The 17,443-nt window shown below is 43.0% G+C and overlaps 1 protein-coding gene across 1 annotated transcript in view; it reads right to left on the reverse strand.

The window, feature by feature from the left end:
- Positions 1-17,443, reverse strand: part of SR1 (signal responsive 1) — a 35,487-nt gene that overhangs the window by 11,580 nt on the left and 6,464 nt on the right. The window contains exons 3-7 of the mRNA XM_086518134.1: positions 7,445-7,560; positions 7,224-7,309; positions 7,102-7,147; positions 6,142-6,906; positions 5,993-6,058 (exon numbers count right to left, since the gene is read on the reverse strand). Of these exons, the coding sequence (XP_086374260.1) occupies positions 5,993-6,058; positions 6,142-6,906; positions 7,102-7,147; positions 7,224-7,309; positions 7,445-7,560 (1,079 nt within the window). The remainder of the gene's footprint in view (positions 1-5,992; positions 6,059-6,141; positions 6,907-7,101; positions 7,148-7,223; positions 7,310-7,444; positions 7,561-17,443) is intronic.

The raw sequence follows: 17,443 nt of genomic DNA on the forward strand, positions 1-17,443 counted from the left end.
CAGATGCAACAGAATCAGGAAAAGAAGACTCTCTCGGTCTCTTCTTCTCCAAAGCATGACACACATGATTTGCATGATGATTTGAATGATAATGATGAGCATGATGATTTGCATGATCAAGATGTGATTTCTCACAAGCATGATGAGTTGCATGAAGATGATGTGATTGTTCACAAGGATGATGTGTTAGTAGATGCTTTTTCTAGCAAAGCTAACCTCGTTGTAGATTCAATCAATCACGAAGAATCGATCTTGGCTTTCGAGTCGAGGTCCAAAGAACCCCATAGGACAATTCGATCATTCAGGAAGAACCGATCTTGGCTCTCGAGCCTAGGAGAACCCTTACAGGAAGTATTATGTATTCGCATGATTGATACGCACGCATTGTTCGAGTGTTTCATTCGTGATCGTTTCTTGTATTTTAGTCAGCGTCTTTATGTGATCCCTTTTCCTAGGCATGACATATTGTACATTGAGCACGTTTCACTCATGAATGAGCACGAATGTATGCGGATTGTTCATGAAAAGCTGAAAAGTATGTATGTAAGGAAGTCACATTCCATGTCTCTTCCTTGGCATGACATATTCGTAGAAAGAGCACATGAAAGTATGAGCACCAAGCATGGGCATTTTCGTTGTGAATTGCCACAGTTGATTGCTCTAAATCAAAAGAGAAAGATTCGATCTCACTGTTTGCGTGTGTGTGGTGAACGGTTTGGCATTCCGTCTATTGGTTCATCTACATGGCATGCACAGTCTTTGAGGAAGACAAGATTTTTTCCATTCGCTAGGTATGTTCATGATTTTGTGTTGGAAATGGTTTCAGGAATTTTCAGCCACGGAGATTCTTGATGAAGAAAGAAGCATGACTCTAGACAAAGTTGAAGCATCGAAGGATGCCACAGGAGACTTTGTGTCGCTTTCGGCGCGGCCCAAAGAAGCAAGCGTTGCAGACCTTTATGAAGTTCAAGTATCGCACGACCCACACATTAGAGTGGGCCGGCGATGAGTCCCTTCCAGGATTCCGGATGCTATTAGTGATCTCCCTCGACGCCATACAGTTCGGTACCCGTACCTCACTTTGAAAAGGAGGGGATGTTACGTGACACATCCAACCCTATGTGTCCGTGGACAAGCTATAGCACGACAAGGGTTCAGTCAGTCCAATCAGTCTAGATTTAGAAGTGATCTGGCACTTTTGTGAGTCTATTCGTAGACTGTGCATGCCCAATCACGTAGTGTAGATGTATATCCTCTGGTTGCACACAGCATGATCATAAGCATTCCCATCAGAATCCATCAGAATCCTTCAGGGGAATTTTTCAATGCATTTAGCCTATTTTTGACATTTTTCACTTATTATTTTTAAGTGACTTTGGCAACAGGAGCCAAGCTCAGCAAGCAACTTCTCAACAAGACCCCTTGGCGGTTTCCCCCTCCAAGTAAGAAGAACCATCAACATTCCCTAGCGTTTTCTTCAACAACCTAAGCCTAGCGTTTTTGAAGGAGAATCAGCCTAGCGTTTTTGCATCCAGATACCATCGCCAAAACCCCCATCAGATAGCGTTTTTGAAGGAGAATCAGCCTAGCGTTTTGCATCAACCACCATCGCCGGCAGAGACCCAGCATACCTAGCGTTTTTGCATCTTCCAGCGTTTGCAGATTCCAGCCTTCACAAGCATTCAGCCCTGGCGATTTTCAGCAGTAGAAAGACCTGCAAATTCAGCCTCAAAGAGTTGCAGATTCAGCCGGAAAGACCATCAGTTTTCAGCCCTTAAGAACCTCAGTTTTCAGCCCTAAACCTGCAGATTTTCAGCGTCAAAGACCTACAGAAACAGTCCCAGAATCAGCATTTTTGGACTAGTCGCAGATTTCAGCCCATAGCGTTTTTGGATAGCAGATACACAGTTGCAGATTTCAGCCCTTAGGTCGGTGGCGTCATCCCCGTCGTCATCGCCGACATAGCCTAGACTTGCATCAGTCACGTGCATTCAGTTTGTACCAATTTTGTGCAATTATAAGTAGACCACTCTCGCCGACAAGAGTGGGGCCTTCGGAGGAGGGTTTTACGTCTTTGGTGTCGTATCTCTCTTCTCTCTCTATCTCTCAGTCTCATACACTTGCACGCACAGTGTCCATTCACTTTGTTTGTGATCATAGCACTCTCTCATTAAGAACGGAAGGCCCTTCCTTCCATAAGAACAAAAGGAACCCTTGAGCATAGTTCGGAGCACTCATCTTGAGCAAAGCGCAAACATTCATTCCGCTACACCTAACAGACACAGCCAAGGAGATTGGAGGACGTGATGAGGGGACATGACATTATTTTCCTCACAAAAACACGTGAGAGCCCAAAGCGAGGCTTACCGAGAGTACATGACTATCAATGGGAATCCTTACATAGGAAGTGTACCGGCCATAACACTCATAGAGGTTCAAGGGGTGGCTATCATGGAAAAGCCGATTTTCACATAATGAAGTTGGGCAATTGCTACGTTTTCTTGGGCATGCCTTGGCATGACAAGAATGATGCGACCCTCTAGATCTGGAACCGTACCATTACACTGTTGCGAAGGACAAACCAGATGTCCTCAAAAGTTCGACTATCCGAACAAAAAGCTGAATGAACTATCTAGTTGATTTAAATACTTTTGAGCTCTCTTGAGAAAGTACTATTTGAAATTTGTTTGAAATGGATAGTATTTGTTTTAAACTTGTCTTGGTGCTAATTTGAATTGTTTAACTCTGGTTTTAATACTAGTTTCATTGCTTGATGATTTATTCCCGGGTGTAGTAGTGAAAAACGTTGTTTTAGTATTGTCAGAACCTTGGAACGACGCAGACGGGATGTCTAGGGAGCATTTCGTTGTATGCTTGAAAACCTCGAAACGACACAAACGAGATGTCTGGAGTGCGTTTTGTTGTATGCTAGAAACCTTCGAACAACGCAGACGAGATGTCTGGGAAGCGTTTGGTTGTATGCTTGAAACCTTCAAGCGATGCAGGCTGCGGTCTAGGAACGCTTGGTTGTATCAATGCTTTGAGCTCATAGCCCTGACCTTTTTAGGTCATTTGCGGGGGGGGTGACGAGGTACTCGTTGAGTAGCTTCATACCACAGACCGTTTGTCTCGAAGGAGTGCTTAGTGGCGTTGTTCATTGTGTCTTGTAACATGCAAATGTGAGCATTCGTGTTGCATTGTGATGTACCAACCACTGAATATATTCCTAGTTGGATGAGATTGCATGGGTATGTAATTTTAGTGCATCAAGACACCCGATCAAGATTAGTGCGGTCTGGGTGTGATGGCTAATTTTGCTACACCAGAATATCAAGAGCTCCGACCTGAAATGAGGATATACTCCTTATTGGATGAGATTTTTTGGAAAGCCAACGACCTAGGATATCACCAACTTACAGATCCTCACCCAGTGGGGTAATTTTTAAAGAAGTTCCTACCAACTTATGGGACCCCGTCCAATGGGGCCCAAGTAACCTAAAGAGATTAAATAAAGCACGATCCACACACACACACACACAAAGATTTGCATGGAGCATGATAATGTGGCAACTGTACGGACGCCTCCACTGTGCTGACAGTGCCATGTGGCAGACTGTGCAGACATCCGCAATTCGCGCTGTTGACGTGGCACGTGAATGGATTTCCTACTTTTGCGCTGGCTGCTTTTGGGAGGGGCTAGATGCTTTTAGAACTTGCAGCTTTTCATGTAGCTTCTTTTGAGAGGCCAAGGGCCTTTAAATATCACCAGAGGGCGTCTTTTCTGGCATTGTCTCACGTTGTTGTACTGAGTTCAAGCAATATAAAGAAATACATAAAGGGGCGCCAGGGTTTGGGGCCAACGCTCTCTCTGGGTGGAACTCCGCCACTCCCCGTCTCATGTGTCATGTATCTCTTTCAGTTCAGTGTTATTTGAAGTGCTTAAAGTTGTTCAAACTGTTCTTTTCCGTTGGCACGTGGTGCCTGTCGAGTTACATACGAGGCTGTAACTACCCAAGCGCTTTGTGGCAATCATTCCTAGCCTTCCAAAGTACCGTACAAATCCAACCATAGGTATCTACATCATCTTTGACTTGAGGCCAATAGAAGTAAGCCACAACAGCTTTGAGCACAGCCTCAATTCCCATGCTGTACAAACGGTGGTGGATGACATCTATCAAAACCTTTTGCTAGAAAGTTGTAGTGACAAATAAATCCGCACGCTTCATGAGAGATCCATCTTTGAGAGAATATCCAGAAATTGTCTCCTCACATTGAAACCTTTCATAAATAGCAGCAATTCAGCCCACAGCTGTCGCAACTCTTCATGATATATGACTAACACTGTCAACATTTGAGGCTTGAGCTGACACTCTGACAGCTGTGTCCAAGTTAAAAAGTGCCACAAACTTTGATGAGTAGTATGGACGGTGAATTCTGCTCCCAGAAGATAATGCTTCCATGAACTTAGAGTATGCATTACTGCCAATAGCTCCTCCTCAATGTTTGCATAACCCTCTCTGCTCTGGTAAGCAGTCGACTCTCATAAGCAACAACACGCCCTTCCTGTTGCAATCCAGCTCCAAACGGCATCAGAATGAACCTTGAAAAACTTATGCCAATCTAGCAAGATCAAAACAAGTCTTGTAGTAAGCTTCTTCTTGAGCCTCTCAAAAGCTGTGATTTCTCTTGGTCCCCATTTAAAAGAGACTCCCTTTTTAATAAACTCATGCAAAGGTGATGCAATCTCTCCAAACATTTGAATGCAGCGTTCAAAATAGGAATACAATCCAAGAAAACTGTTAACACAAACATCCCTCAATGGAGACCGATCTTTGATTGCAACTACCTTAGCAAGATCATACAGACACCTTCCTTGAGATATTCATGTCCAAGAAAGTGAATCTAGCCTGTGATGTTTAAGAGCTCAAACACTTGAGGTACGTGCTCCCTATGCTTTGCTTCCGACAAACAATCCTATTGTCAAAGAAAGTGCCCGCAAATCTTCTATGACTTCCCAAAAAACATACCCATCATCCGATTGAAGGGGAAATAGGGGTGATGCTCTCCAATCCTGGCCACCAGTATAGCATGGGGCTGGAGCTTGCGCCATCATAATCATCCCGAACACGTTTTAGGAGCTCTAAAATAGGTTAACATGTAGGAGTACAAGAAATTTGCACATGCGTTTCATTTGATTTTAAGGTCACACATTGAAAAGTTTTGTAGATTGTTCTTACACTTGTTGTGTTGTGCTTCATTCTAGGTCCTAATATGTATAATTTTCATTTCATTTACTGGATTACTAGTACATAACTAACAGATACGCACATGTCAGAATGCATAGCATGAAGCGTGAACGGAATGGCAGCTCAGAGAACCGGCCTACAAGTGTGGCAGCCATACATAAGCCCCTACTTTAGCCTAGATCAGAAAGAAACCCATGCAAGAAGGTAAAAGCCCCCACATATCCAGAATACAAATAACAGTGGCCAACCCTAAATGGGCACACTTATAGCAAGGGTTCCCAAAGACCTAAACACCAATTTCTGGCAAGAAGGGAGAGATCCATACATGAGGCCCCAACCCAAATGATTCAGGACATCAACCTTAATCCCTTGCACTCATCCTTTTGAGGACAAGGTCATCAATATTAAGGTTTGTAGGCTCTAGCCAGCTCACTGCTAGGGCTGACAAAACTCTTTGTTGCAGGATGACCCTGTAATATCAAAAGAATATTGAAACAACAGAAGTGATCTTATAGCCCATTGCAAAAGAAACAGCAAATCTGTGTGGCGAGGTTAGAGAAGTTTTCCCTTCAGAAATAAACGAAAGAAAAATCAAAACAAGTTTCCACCTGTTCTGAGAAACCACTACCCCCAAGACACCTTTTAGATTACGCCAAATAGCACAGCTTGACTCACTAGTCCAGTTCTTTCATAGCGGTTTAGAGTAAATAGTAATAGTATGAACAACAAGTATAAGGTTACCTCACCTGCATTGACGCCAATCCATCCCCTGGAAAAGACTGCTGGTATTTGCTCGCTGGCATGGATGATGTCTGTGTGATGTGTATGGAAATCATTAGTTTCAACATGCATATAGACTTGTACACATATTGCTTACAACAAAACATGCACTCACATCAAGAAAGCCCTGTGAACTTGTCTGCCATGATGCTCCTACGACTGAGAGCCTGTTATCCCCTGCAGCTTGGGTTGTCCCAACCATTTCATTCAAAATCATTTCAGTTGGGTCCTTAAACCATGTAGATTGATTGCCTGCTGTCACTGCCTTGTCTTTGTATTGATCAGAATGACTTTGTAACCTCATATTGGCGAGTTCCGTGGTTTCCTTACTTCCCCAACTCTTCACTTGTTTAAGCACTTCACAGTATTCTAACAAATCAAAGCCACCTGGTGGTGTTACAGCACCATTTTCCTGCTTTAATGGCAAAGCCTGAGCTCCACCCAACCCAGTTATTGAAGTATAAGCTGCTGCAGCAGTTCCATTTGTGCCTTCATAAGACGGTGGCAGGCTTTTTTCTCCATATCGACCACCATTTTGGTTGATGAAAGGAAAAGGTGTGGAATTTAGGCGTCCAATATTTCCTACAGAAGTTGCATTACCTATAGCTACTACTGGTCCTCTGTTTGTGGCAGTATTTGCAGCCTCTAGTTCTCTCAGGCGAAACTGATCTGTATCATCGCTAGATTCAGGTTCATCACATTCTGGTGAATATGTTGGTCCACCATTCCAATCCGCACTACTTGTATTAGGACTTGAGGAGCGAGGAGAAACAAGAGGTGACGTTTGGGGTGAAGTGCCTGCAACCCCACGAGGATTGCCAAAAGTTGAGCTGCCATCAACTGAATAGCTATTTGGAGAACGCAAGCCGCTTCTAGAGCCCTGCAATAACCAGAATGAGAACAACATAAGTTTATATTATACATGCCAAGCTGTTCGCATGTAAAATGCAATCTACTACCAATTGCTCTGGGTCAGACTAGATTAGGCACAAGCTTATCCCCATATGCACATGTACCTAGATCAGACGTAGAAGTTAAAGTGTGGGCATGAACAGTAAAGAATAATGAGCAATACCTCCTTGACTTCTCGATAATGCACCAACACTATATGCTCATTGGTGCTGAAATCCAAACAGGCAGACAGATTAGATGGTAGTTCTGAAGCCATTGCAACCTTTGATAGGTTTGATAACATACTCAAGCATCCAATAGCTTCGTCGTTGAAAATTCTCATTCTCCTCTCCATGAGCATAATAGCAATGTAAAACTTCAACACTTCCTGCCTAAAACCCAGAAATATGCAATTAATACCACCATGAAAATCTTCATGATATGAAAGTGCCTGAGTGAAAAAATATATTGCACTTGAGGCTCCACAAATCAAGAGAATTCACAAATTTTGACCTTTTTGTACTTACCTTTAACCTTTCATGAGCCTCTCTAACAGTCTTTCCATCCTTTTTCTTCCGCCAATTATGGCCATCTTTCCGAAAATATCTGAGAGCCTTTCGATCAAAAAGAAACAACGACCCACCTAACAAGTCAAGACAGAAAAAACATATATGATTAGAACAGAGCATTGCACATTTTCAGAAGGCCCTCCCCTTTCTAGCAAGAGGCCTGAAATGTTTTACACCCGCTAGCACCTGGGCATAAATTGTGAGATTACAAAAACACATGAGCGAGAAGGGATTTCAACAAATAACACAATGGCCATTTACTCAGTACAAACTTAGGCAGACCAAATTGGAGATGCATAAGTCAATTGCTGTTGGCTAAGCATTAGCTTATTAAATATTTAAGTGTATCCTCCTTTACTTAAGGTCACATTTACTCTTGTATTTCCCTTTTGGAATATCCTAGGCTAATAAATCAACCCTCACATTGTAGGGCTCGCCCAAGATCAATCAGCACCCCTTCTCAAGAACGTCATTTGTATTCTCTTTTTTCAAGCGTAAGCAGAAGTTAATTTGCATCATTACACTTGTGTGTATTGTGCAAGATTATGTTAGCAAAGCAATGAATGCCCCTCTGCGATTTCCACCCTAATTCCTTCCAGTGGTATCGTAGAATGGTCCACTATATCACTTCACCTGATACATGGATCCTTCTTTTAGTTAATCACATTAAAACGTTGGGAAAATCAAACATTAAAATGCACTTGTCTCGCATTCAAACTAGTTTCAGCCCTAATCTAGGCCTCTTGAGTCCTTGATGTCAGATGCAGTTTGCTTTTTCCTAAAATATAGGATATGGAGGAACATCGCATTCCAGTTCTTCCAACGACGCGAGTAGACACGCTCTTAGTGGCATCAACTACGAAGCTTCTCAGCGTTTTTACTTTTTAGTTTTTACTTTTTTGGGCTAGAGTCGGCAAGCCGACAAGGAAAAGCGCCTTTAACTCACCTGCACGCCAGCAAGTAAAGGTCGCGTTTCCTTGCCGACAACCTTCCCGACTTGTCGGCAAGGGGAAAAGCACTTTCAACCGCTAACGTGGCACGCCAACCGGGGATGGAAGCAAGTTCCCCCCTCGGGGGAGTAAAAAGTTTTTTCATGCCATGTTAATCATTCCATGTTCCCTTGTTAGTCACGCCACCCGGAGGTGACGTCGGAAAATCACCAAACAAGTTCAGTGATGCACTTAAGGACCAAGGCCGAGAGAGAGGAACGAACCCTGACGGCTCAAAGCAGGCATGTTAAATGCTGTGGTTAATGGACCCCTTGCTCACATTGGGTCCATGTACCCTGTGCCAACAGGACCAACCAGCGGGCAGCTTTTGCGGAAATGCCTCCAGTTTGCTTCGAGGTCGCCTTGCACCAGCTTGAACAATTCTTGTCAAACCTGCGGGCAACCTACACCTTCAATCTCATGCTATTTGATGCACTAAACCAAAGCTTGGTACCCTGCAAGAGTCAGCCAACTGCAAAATGAGCAGAAAATTAAGGTTATTAAGGTGACACTATCTTCTTTAGGAGTTTAACCAAGGCACTGAATTTATGGAGCTTATCCAAGATTATCACCAGTTTCTTGGCTATTCGCCTTTGGGTGTGATCATTCATTTTGATTCGCATCATTCCCACATATGTGAAGTTATGCATCTAAACTGAAGTTAACCCATTGTATTACCCAAAATCGACCATAGATCCATATGCAAGTGATATGGGAAAAACCCTGAATAAGATATACAATGATATCATGGGGAAAAATCCCAAAACAAACCACAAGATACATCTAGGACTAAAGATACTCTAATCAGGTAGTGATAAGCCTACACAAATCAGCCCAAAGCTCTGTACACCTCATGCGATGTAGCAAAAAACACAATGTCCAATGCTATGTATGTGATTGATACAATGCATCCAGTGTAAAAACAAACGCATCCTATAGCAACTCACAAACGCCAAGTGTCACGTGCGCACTTCACTTGCGCTACGTGGACATGCTTCTGCTACAGTCTAGCATGAGTCAGGATTGAGCCTAGCACCTTTCTGAGTCTCTAGCAGGACGTGCATGTCCAGGCCGGTCACACTTGCATACCCTCTCTTGCACAAGACAGCATTTCATCATGCAGGCATTTTACCGCGTGAACCATCTCTTATAGGTCATTCATTAATAAGTGACTTTTCATTACCCTTGTTGGAATGTAGGTAGAAAAAATGGCTAAAGGAACTATAAAAGACCCATTGGGCACTCAGTAGAAGCAAAAGAAGCAGACACACAAGGAGACAAGCACCCAACAGTCAGGTAGCACCTCAAGAGCCCTAGCGTTTTCTCAGGACAAGATCAGCGTTTTCAGCCAGCATCGCCAACATTTCAAATCAGACCAGCGTTTCCTAATTCAGCCTCAGATCAGTTCAGCATGTTCAGATTTCAGATCAAATCAGATTAGATCAACGTTTTCAGATTCGGATCAGATCAGCGTTTTCAAATTCAGTCTTGACATCGTCGTCGTCGTCGTCATCAAGTACCACAACATCAGTACCCATTAGCATCAGCATCTCAGCATCTAGTCATTGTAGAGCATTTGTGCAAGAATAAAGAAAGTACTTGCTCTCGCAACAGAGCAAAGGGACCCTTGAGGGTTTGGGACCCGACATCCCTGTGTTGTCTCTTTTCTCTTTCTTGTCTCTCAGTTCAGTTCAATCTTTCAAGTGACGTAAAGTGTCCCTTGTGTTTGTGCGGAGTACTAGATTCAAGCTAAATCCATAAACTCTTCCGTTGCACATTACATTGGTATCAGAGCTCTATGTCACAAGGCGGGCACCACATGCCAATAGAAAAGAACAGACTGAACACACTTTTAGCACTTCAATAACAATTGAACTGAAAGAGAGACGACAAGCGACACGAACTCGCGGAATTCCACCCCAGAGAGTATTGGCCCCAAACCTTGGCGCCCCTTTCGGTATTTCTTTATATTGCATCATCAAAGTACAAGCCGGTACTCCAGACTCTACACCTTCTCCAGGAAGCATGCCAAAGAATGAGCCCTAGCCTCATATTTAAAGGCCCTTGGCCTAAAAAGCAATTACAGTAAAAAGATTTTAAAACTCAAAAGCTTCTGGCCCAAAAGCTGCCAACGTAAATCACGGAAATACGTACAACCTGCCACGTCATCAACCAACACAAAACGCGAAAATCTACCCTTAAGGTTAGGGTTTTTGCAATTTTAGGTTTTTTGGCAACAGAATTAGGGTTTGCAAGTTTTAGGGTTAGGGTTTCAAGAATTAGGGTTTCTGCAGTTTTAGGGTTTCTGGCAGCAAAATTAAGGTTTGCAGATTTTAGGGTTAGGGTTTCCAGATTTAGGGTTTCTGCAGTTTTAGGGTTTCTGGCAGCAGAATTAGGGTTTGCAGGTTTTAAAGTTAGGGTTTCCAAAATTAGGGTTTCAATAGTTAGGGTTTCTGGTAAAAATAAGGGTTAGGGTTTCTGCTCTTGGGCAACCACGTCATCACTTTGTGACACTTCTTCTGTTACTTGTTCTTCTTAGGGTATAGGCCCCTCGGCCGGCATCTGTAAGTTGGCTCCATTCCTTAGGCTTTGACACGTCAGCAGTTTGTTACATCTTCTCTTTTTGTCCAGATCGGAACTCTTGATATTCTGACGTAGTAAAATTAGCCATCACACCCAGACCGTACTGATCTTCCAGGGGTGTCTTGATGCACTAAACTTACATACCCAAGCAATCTCATCCAATTAGGAATATTCAGTAGTTGGCACATCACAATGCAACACAAATGCTCACATATGCATGTTACAAGACATAGAAACATAAAGCCGCCGATGAACACTCCACCGCAAATAACCATCCAGGTCCGAGCCATGAGCTGTTCAACGACTCCCTCATCACTCCTCCCGCAAATAACCTAAAAAGGTCCCGGCCATGAGATATAGAGGCCTTTTACAACCAAACCCGCCCCAAACCGCAGCCTGCGTCGTTTGGAGGTATTGAGAGTAACCACTGCTCAGACTTCTTAATACTCCTCCCGCATAACCATCCAGGTTCGGGCCATGAGTAACAACAACAATACTCCCCCCGTGAATAACCACAAGGGTCCGGGCCATAAGTAAAAACAACACTTTTCAATCATTCAATACTCCCTCCGCAAATAACCACAAGGGTCCGAGCCATGAGTATGAACAAGCATTCTCAAACATCATTTCTCACTTCTCCACCCGAGAAATCACCAACCATTGAAACCAGTATTAAACCAGAGTCAAACAAATCAAATCGGCACCAAAACAGGTTCAAAACAGATAGCATCCATTTCAAACAAATTCCAAACAAGATCACCAAACAAGTTCTCAAACAGATTTGAAACTTAAAAAAGCAATCTCGACATCAGTCAAGCTCGAAAAGTCGACTGACTTTCCATCCTGGAACCTGCACCAAAAATTAGGGTTAGGTTCATTCCGTAAGGTCGTAGCCGAGCACAGCATGGTCCATCAGCTCTTGGACAGACAGTGTTTTTGTTGGCGACGATGGTAGTCCCAAGATAGCAATCGCACTGGATCTCCAAGGTCATCTGCTCGTGAAGAGACATCTGCTGAAAGATGTCGAGAAATTTCAAGTTATAATTTGCTAGGGTTTCCATGGCAAACATTTCAGGATACCCCACTCTGCCAGAAGTTGCACTCCGAAGGAAGATGTCAGAAACCATATAACTTCGGGCAAAAAAATTTCTTGAAAGCTTGCTAAGTACTTGGAGTATACTGCTTGGTAGCTGTAGACATCAATATCTGCATGACACTGCTTCTGAGAAAAAAAAACAGTGACTTGAAACAAATCTCGATCCTTCTCTTACAAGTGATCTTAATTGGCTTATGCCCTGTAAGACACTGCGGTGAAGACGGGAGCGCGCTCGATGCGCGATGAAGTAAGGGTGGGAGTGGCTAATAAGTTCGGGTTCGAGGGCGAAGATACCTCGATTCAAATTCCAACAGCTATGTCTACTCTTTTGTAGGACCGGTATGCTTTCAGAAAAGCACACGACTGATGCTCTGATACCACTGTCACAAGGCGGACACCACATGCCAATAGAAAAGAACAGACTTTTAGCACTTCAATAACAACTTAACTGAAAGAGAGAGACGACACGCGACACGGACTGGCGGAATTCCACCCCAGAGAGTATTGGCCCCAAACCTTGGCACCCCTTTTGATATTTCTTTATATTGCATCATCAAAGTACAAGCCGGTACTCCAGACTCTGCACCTTCTCCAGGCAGCATGCCAAAGAATGAGCCCTAGCCTCATATTTAAAGGCCCTTGGCCTAAAAAGCAATTACAGTAAAAAGCTTTTAAAACTCAAAAGCTTCTAGTCCAAAAGCAAATCCAAAAGATGCCAGCGTAAATCACGGAAATGTGTACAGCCTGCCACATCATCAGCCAGCGCAAACTCGAAAATCTGCCCTTAGGGTTAGGGTTTTTACAGTTTTGGGGTTTCTGGCAGCAAAATTAGGATTTGCAGGTTTTAGGGTTAGGGTTTCAAGAATTAGGGTTTCTACACTTTTAGGGTTTTTGGCAGCAGAATTAGGGTTTGCAGGTTTTAGGATTAGGGTTTCCAAAATTAGGGTTTCTGCAGTTTTAAGGTTTCTGGCAACAAAATTAGGGTTTGCAGGTTTTAGGGTTAGGGTTTCCAAAATTAGGGTTTCAACAGTTAGGGTTTTTGGCAAATATTAGGGTTAGGGTTTCTGCTCTTGGGCAACCGCGTCATCACTTTGTGACACTTCTTCTGTTACTTGTTCTTCTTAGGGTTTAGGCCCCTCGGCCGGCATCTGTAAGTTGGCTCCATTCTTTAGGCTTTGACACGTCAGCAGTTTGTTACACTCTATGCGTGCTTCGGCTTCGCGAACTCAAGGGAAGAACCATCAAGAATCAAGAACCCAAGGAACCTCTCCCAAAAAAAATTTCCCTGAAAGAATCATTGAGTCTTCATTTTTAGCTCCCATCTTCATTGCCATGTCTTCGAAGGAAGATCGACATCGGATACACAACCACCCATATGTTGAGTACCAAGGACTACTTGCCTCTTTTGCGGATATGAAAGGAGTTGGAGACAGGATTCCCTAAACCTCTTCTGCATTCACATTCGCATTCACATTTGCATGTATCCACTTTCATCGACAAGAAACCCTTGGAATTACCTCCGAGCACAATTACCTTTCAGCTTCACCCGCAATGTTTTCACGACAAGACTATTCGAGTGGTCGTACTTGCTCGCAAGGCAGAGACAGCAGGAAAGCTGGTATTCTGCGACAGTAGTAAAGCTACCTGATAACTCGTATGGTAGGTGTTGACATCGCACCAAATCTACATCCGTAGTATCCACCCGTTTGGAGGAATCTTCATTGGTTATGCACCCAGATGCATCAAAAGCAGTCAGCATCAAAAGAACAGAAAAGAATCAAAGAATAGAAGTTCCGCAGTTGTGCCTCACCTTCAACAGGGGGGATGTCACGTGCGCACTTCACTTGCGCTACGTGGACATGCTTCTGCTACAGTCTAGCATGAGTCATTAGCTTAGAACTGAGCCTCGCAACTTTATGAGCCTCTAGCAGGACGTGCATGTCCAGACCGGTCACACTTGTATACCCTCTCTTGCACAGGACAGCATTTCATCATGCAGGCATTTTACCGCGTGAATCGCCTCTTATAAGTCATTTATTAATAAGTGACTTTTCATTTACCGTTGTTAAAATGTAGGTAGGGAAAATGGCTAAAGGAACTATAAACCCATTGGACACTCAGTAGAAGCAGAAGAAGCAGGGACACAAGGAGGCACAAACGCAACAATCAGGCAACACCTTAGGAGCCCTAGCGTTTTCTCAAGACAAGATCAGCATTTTCAGCCAGCATCGCCAGCATTTCACATTAGACCAGCGTTTTCTGATTCAGCCTCAAATCAGTTCAGCGTTTTCAGATTTCAAATCAGATTCGATCATATCAACGTCTTCAGCTTTAAATCAGATCAGCGTTTTCAGATTTCAGCTTTGACATCGTCGTCGTCGTCGTCATCAAGTACCACAGCATCAGTACCTATTAGCATCAGCATCGCAGCATCCAGTCATTGTTTGAGCATTTGTGCAAGAATAAAGAAAGTACTTGCTCTGGCAACAGAGCAAGGGGACCCTTGAGGGTTTGGGACCCGACATCCCTGTGTCATCTCTTTTCTCTCTCGTCTCTCTCTTTCTTTCAGTTCAGTTTAGTCTTTCAAGTGAAGTGAAGTGTCCCTTGTGTTTGTGCGGAGTACTAGATCCGAGCTAAATCCATAAACTCTGCCGCTGCACATTACACCAAGGGACTGAGAAACCCCCAGGTTGTGCCTCTAAAATCATATGGATTCTGCATCCACTGAGTTTGTCATTCGCACAAATCACCAAGCCCTTAGGTGGCTTCAATTTATGCCTAGTGCACATTGGAGTGATAGACAAGCACGATGGTCTCAATTTTTTGAGCAATTTGGTGGTATGATTGAGTATATCCCTGGCAAAGCTAACCCTGTTGCAAAGCATTGAGTAAGAAAGATCAAGTTCGCTCGTTAGAAACTCATTCTTTTCTCTCTATTCAAGGTGTTGGCTTTGATGATCTAAAAAATAATTATATAGGTTCTAAATTTGAAAAGCACTGGTTACAAGCACTTAATGCACAAGGTCCGTGCATTCGTGATGGTTGGCTTTTCTGTAAAACCGTTTCTATCTACTATCTTTTCACAAAGCACCAATCTGCATGACGCTCGTGATGCATTAACGAGTGATCATAGAGGTATCAATGCTACATTGAACGGTTTTTCTATTGACCAAGGATGCATAAGGATGTAGACAACTATGTTACTGCGTGTGTTGTATTGTATGTCAAACAGTTAAAAGTGCCACATGGTAAGCAACAAGGTCTACTCATGCCATTGCATATCCCTGACATACCGTTTGAGGACACCATAAGTATGGATTTTGATAGATTTAGCAAATTTTGCATGCTTCTTACTGCACAAGATGTTGCACGGTTGTTCATAAAGCATCGGTCTCCATTGTGTCGTCTACCCAAACCAATTGTGTTGGATCGTGACACAAAGTTCACATCCCATTTTTGGTGTGCTTTGTTTGAAAATTTTGGCACTAAGTTCAATTTCTCTTCTGCATTTCATTCACAATCTGATGGGCAAACTGAAATATACAACCAGTTTTCATTTGATGTTCTCAAAGTCTATGTTCATGATAAACAATCTAAGTGGGAACAATATTTGCCGTTAGTTCAGGTGATTCGTTCGCTCCTGCAATTAGTTGTACTCCATATGAGGCTGAGTTTGGCCGACCTTTTCAATCTTTGTTGATTAGGTCTATTTCCAAATTTAATGATGCCACCTGTGTTAGTCAAACATATGCAGAAGTACTCGAGAGAGTGTTAAGCTTCTACTTAGCAAGGCTCAAGAGTCCTATTCTAGGCATGCTAATAAGCATCAACAAGATGTCTCATTCAAGAAGGATGACTAGGTGTTTCTAAGGATCACGAAGCAACGTCTCAAGTAAGTTGGTAAGAGGTGTCCTATACCCTCGTTTCATATGTATGGTCCCTGAAACCAATTCCAACACAAAAACGTGAACATACCCATTCCATGTAGAGTGATTGGAAAAAGACTATTCTTCCTAAAAGATTGTGCATGCAATGTAGATGAACAAAGCGACGAAGTGCCAAACCATTTATCAAACACACGCAAAAAATGGGATCGAATCTTGACTTTCTGATCTAAATCTATCAACTGTATCACAATGAAAATGCCGATGCTTGATGGTCAATCTTTCTTGTGCTCCATCTGAGACTGTGTCATGCCAAGGAAGAGACATGGAATGTGAATTTCTTGAATGCAAACATTTCTTCTTTTCGATAGTGATCCGCATACATCCGTGCCCATTGATGAGTGAATCATGTGCATCGTACAATACGGCATGCCTCTGAAAAGGTAACACATAAAGACGGTGACGAAAATACAAGAACCGTCACGAATGAAACACTCGAACAATGCGTGTTGACGAATCATGCGAACACACAATACTTCCTGAGTGGGTTCCTTAGATCTCGACTCGAGAGCAAAGATCGGTTCTTCATGATTAATCGTATCTGCAATGAGGTTAGCTTCACTAGAAAAAGTATCAACTAAAACATCATCCTTGTGAACAATCACATCTTTATCATGCAAATCATCATCCTTGTGAATAAACACATCTTTATCATGGAAAACATGTGTCTCATGCTTTGGAGAAGAAAAGACTGAGAGAGTCTCCTTCTCCTGTTTCTTTTCAAGCTTCGCCCGTACATTAGTAATGAGAGGTGAAGAATGAATAACTTCCTCCCCACGAATGACAATGGAAGAGTCACTTTTGGCATTGAAAGTGAGAGTATTGTCCGCCCAATCAATGAGAGGGTTATGCTCACGAAACCATCGAATGCCAAGAAGCATATCACATCCTCAAAGAGGAGACACTACAAATTTTCTGCGGAAGGACATTTGTTGAACTGTGAAGAACACATCAAGGCACTCTCCAGTAATGAGAGAGTCCATATCAGGAGCGAAGCCCGACACCTTGAAAGGAGATGTCTTGCGAACCTCCAAGCGAGCTCTTTCGACAAGAGAGTCACCAATCATATCATGCATACTACCACAATCAAACAAGACCACCATGTGTTGACCATTCACATGACCATAACACTTCATGGAAGACTCATCAATGATAGGATCATGAGAAACTCGCGACACACGAGTGTTCTTATTTATGGCATTAACAAAGGATGTGGGTTCTGTGAGTTCTTTAGATTCGTTAGATTCAATCTTAGGACATGTTTTCTTTATATGACCCTTGACGTGACAGTGATAACAACGACCTTCCTTAGAATAAATGACTTGTTCTTCTGCCGTGATGTATC

This window comes from Adiantum capillus-veneris, chromosome 8 (assembly GCF_014529385.1).
Source record: "Adiantum capillus-veneris isolate H3 chromosome 8, ASM1452938v2, whole genome shotgun sequence".
Lineage (NCBI taxonomy): Eukaryota > Viridiplantae > Streptophyta > Polypodiopsida > Polypodiales > Pteridaceae > Adiantum > Adiantum capillus-veneris.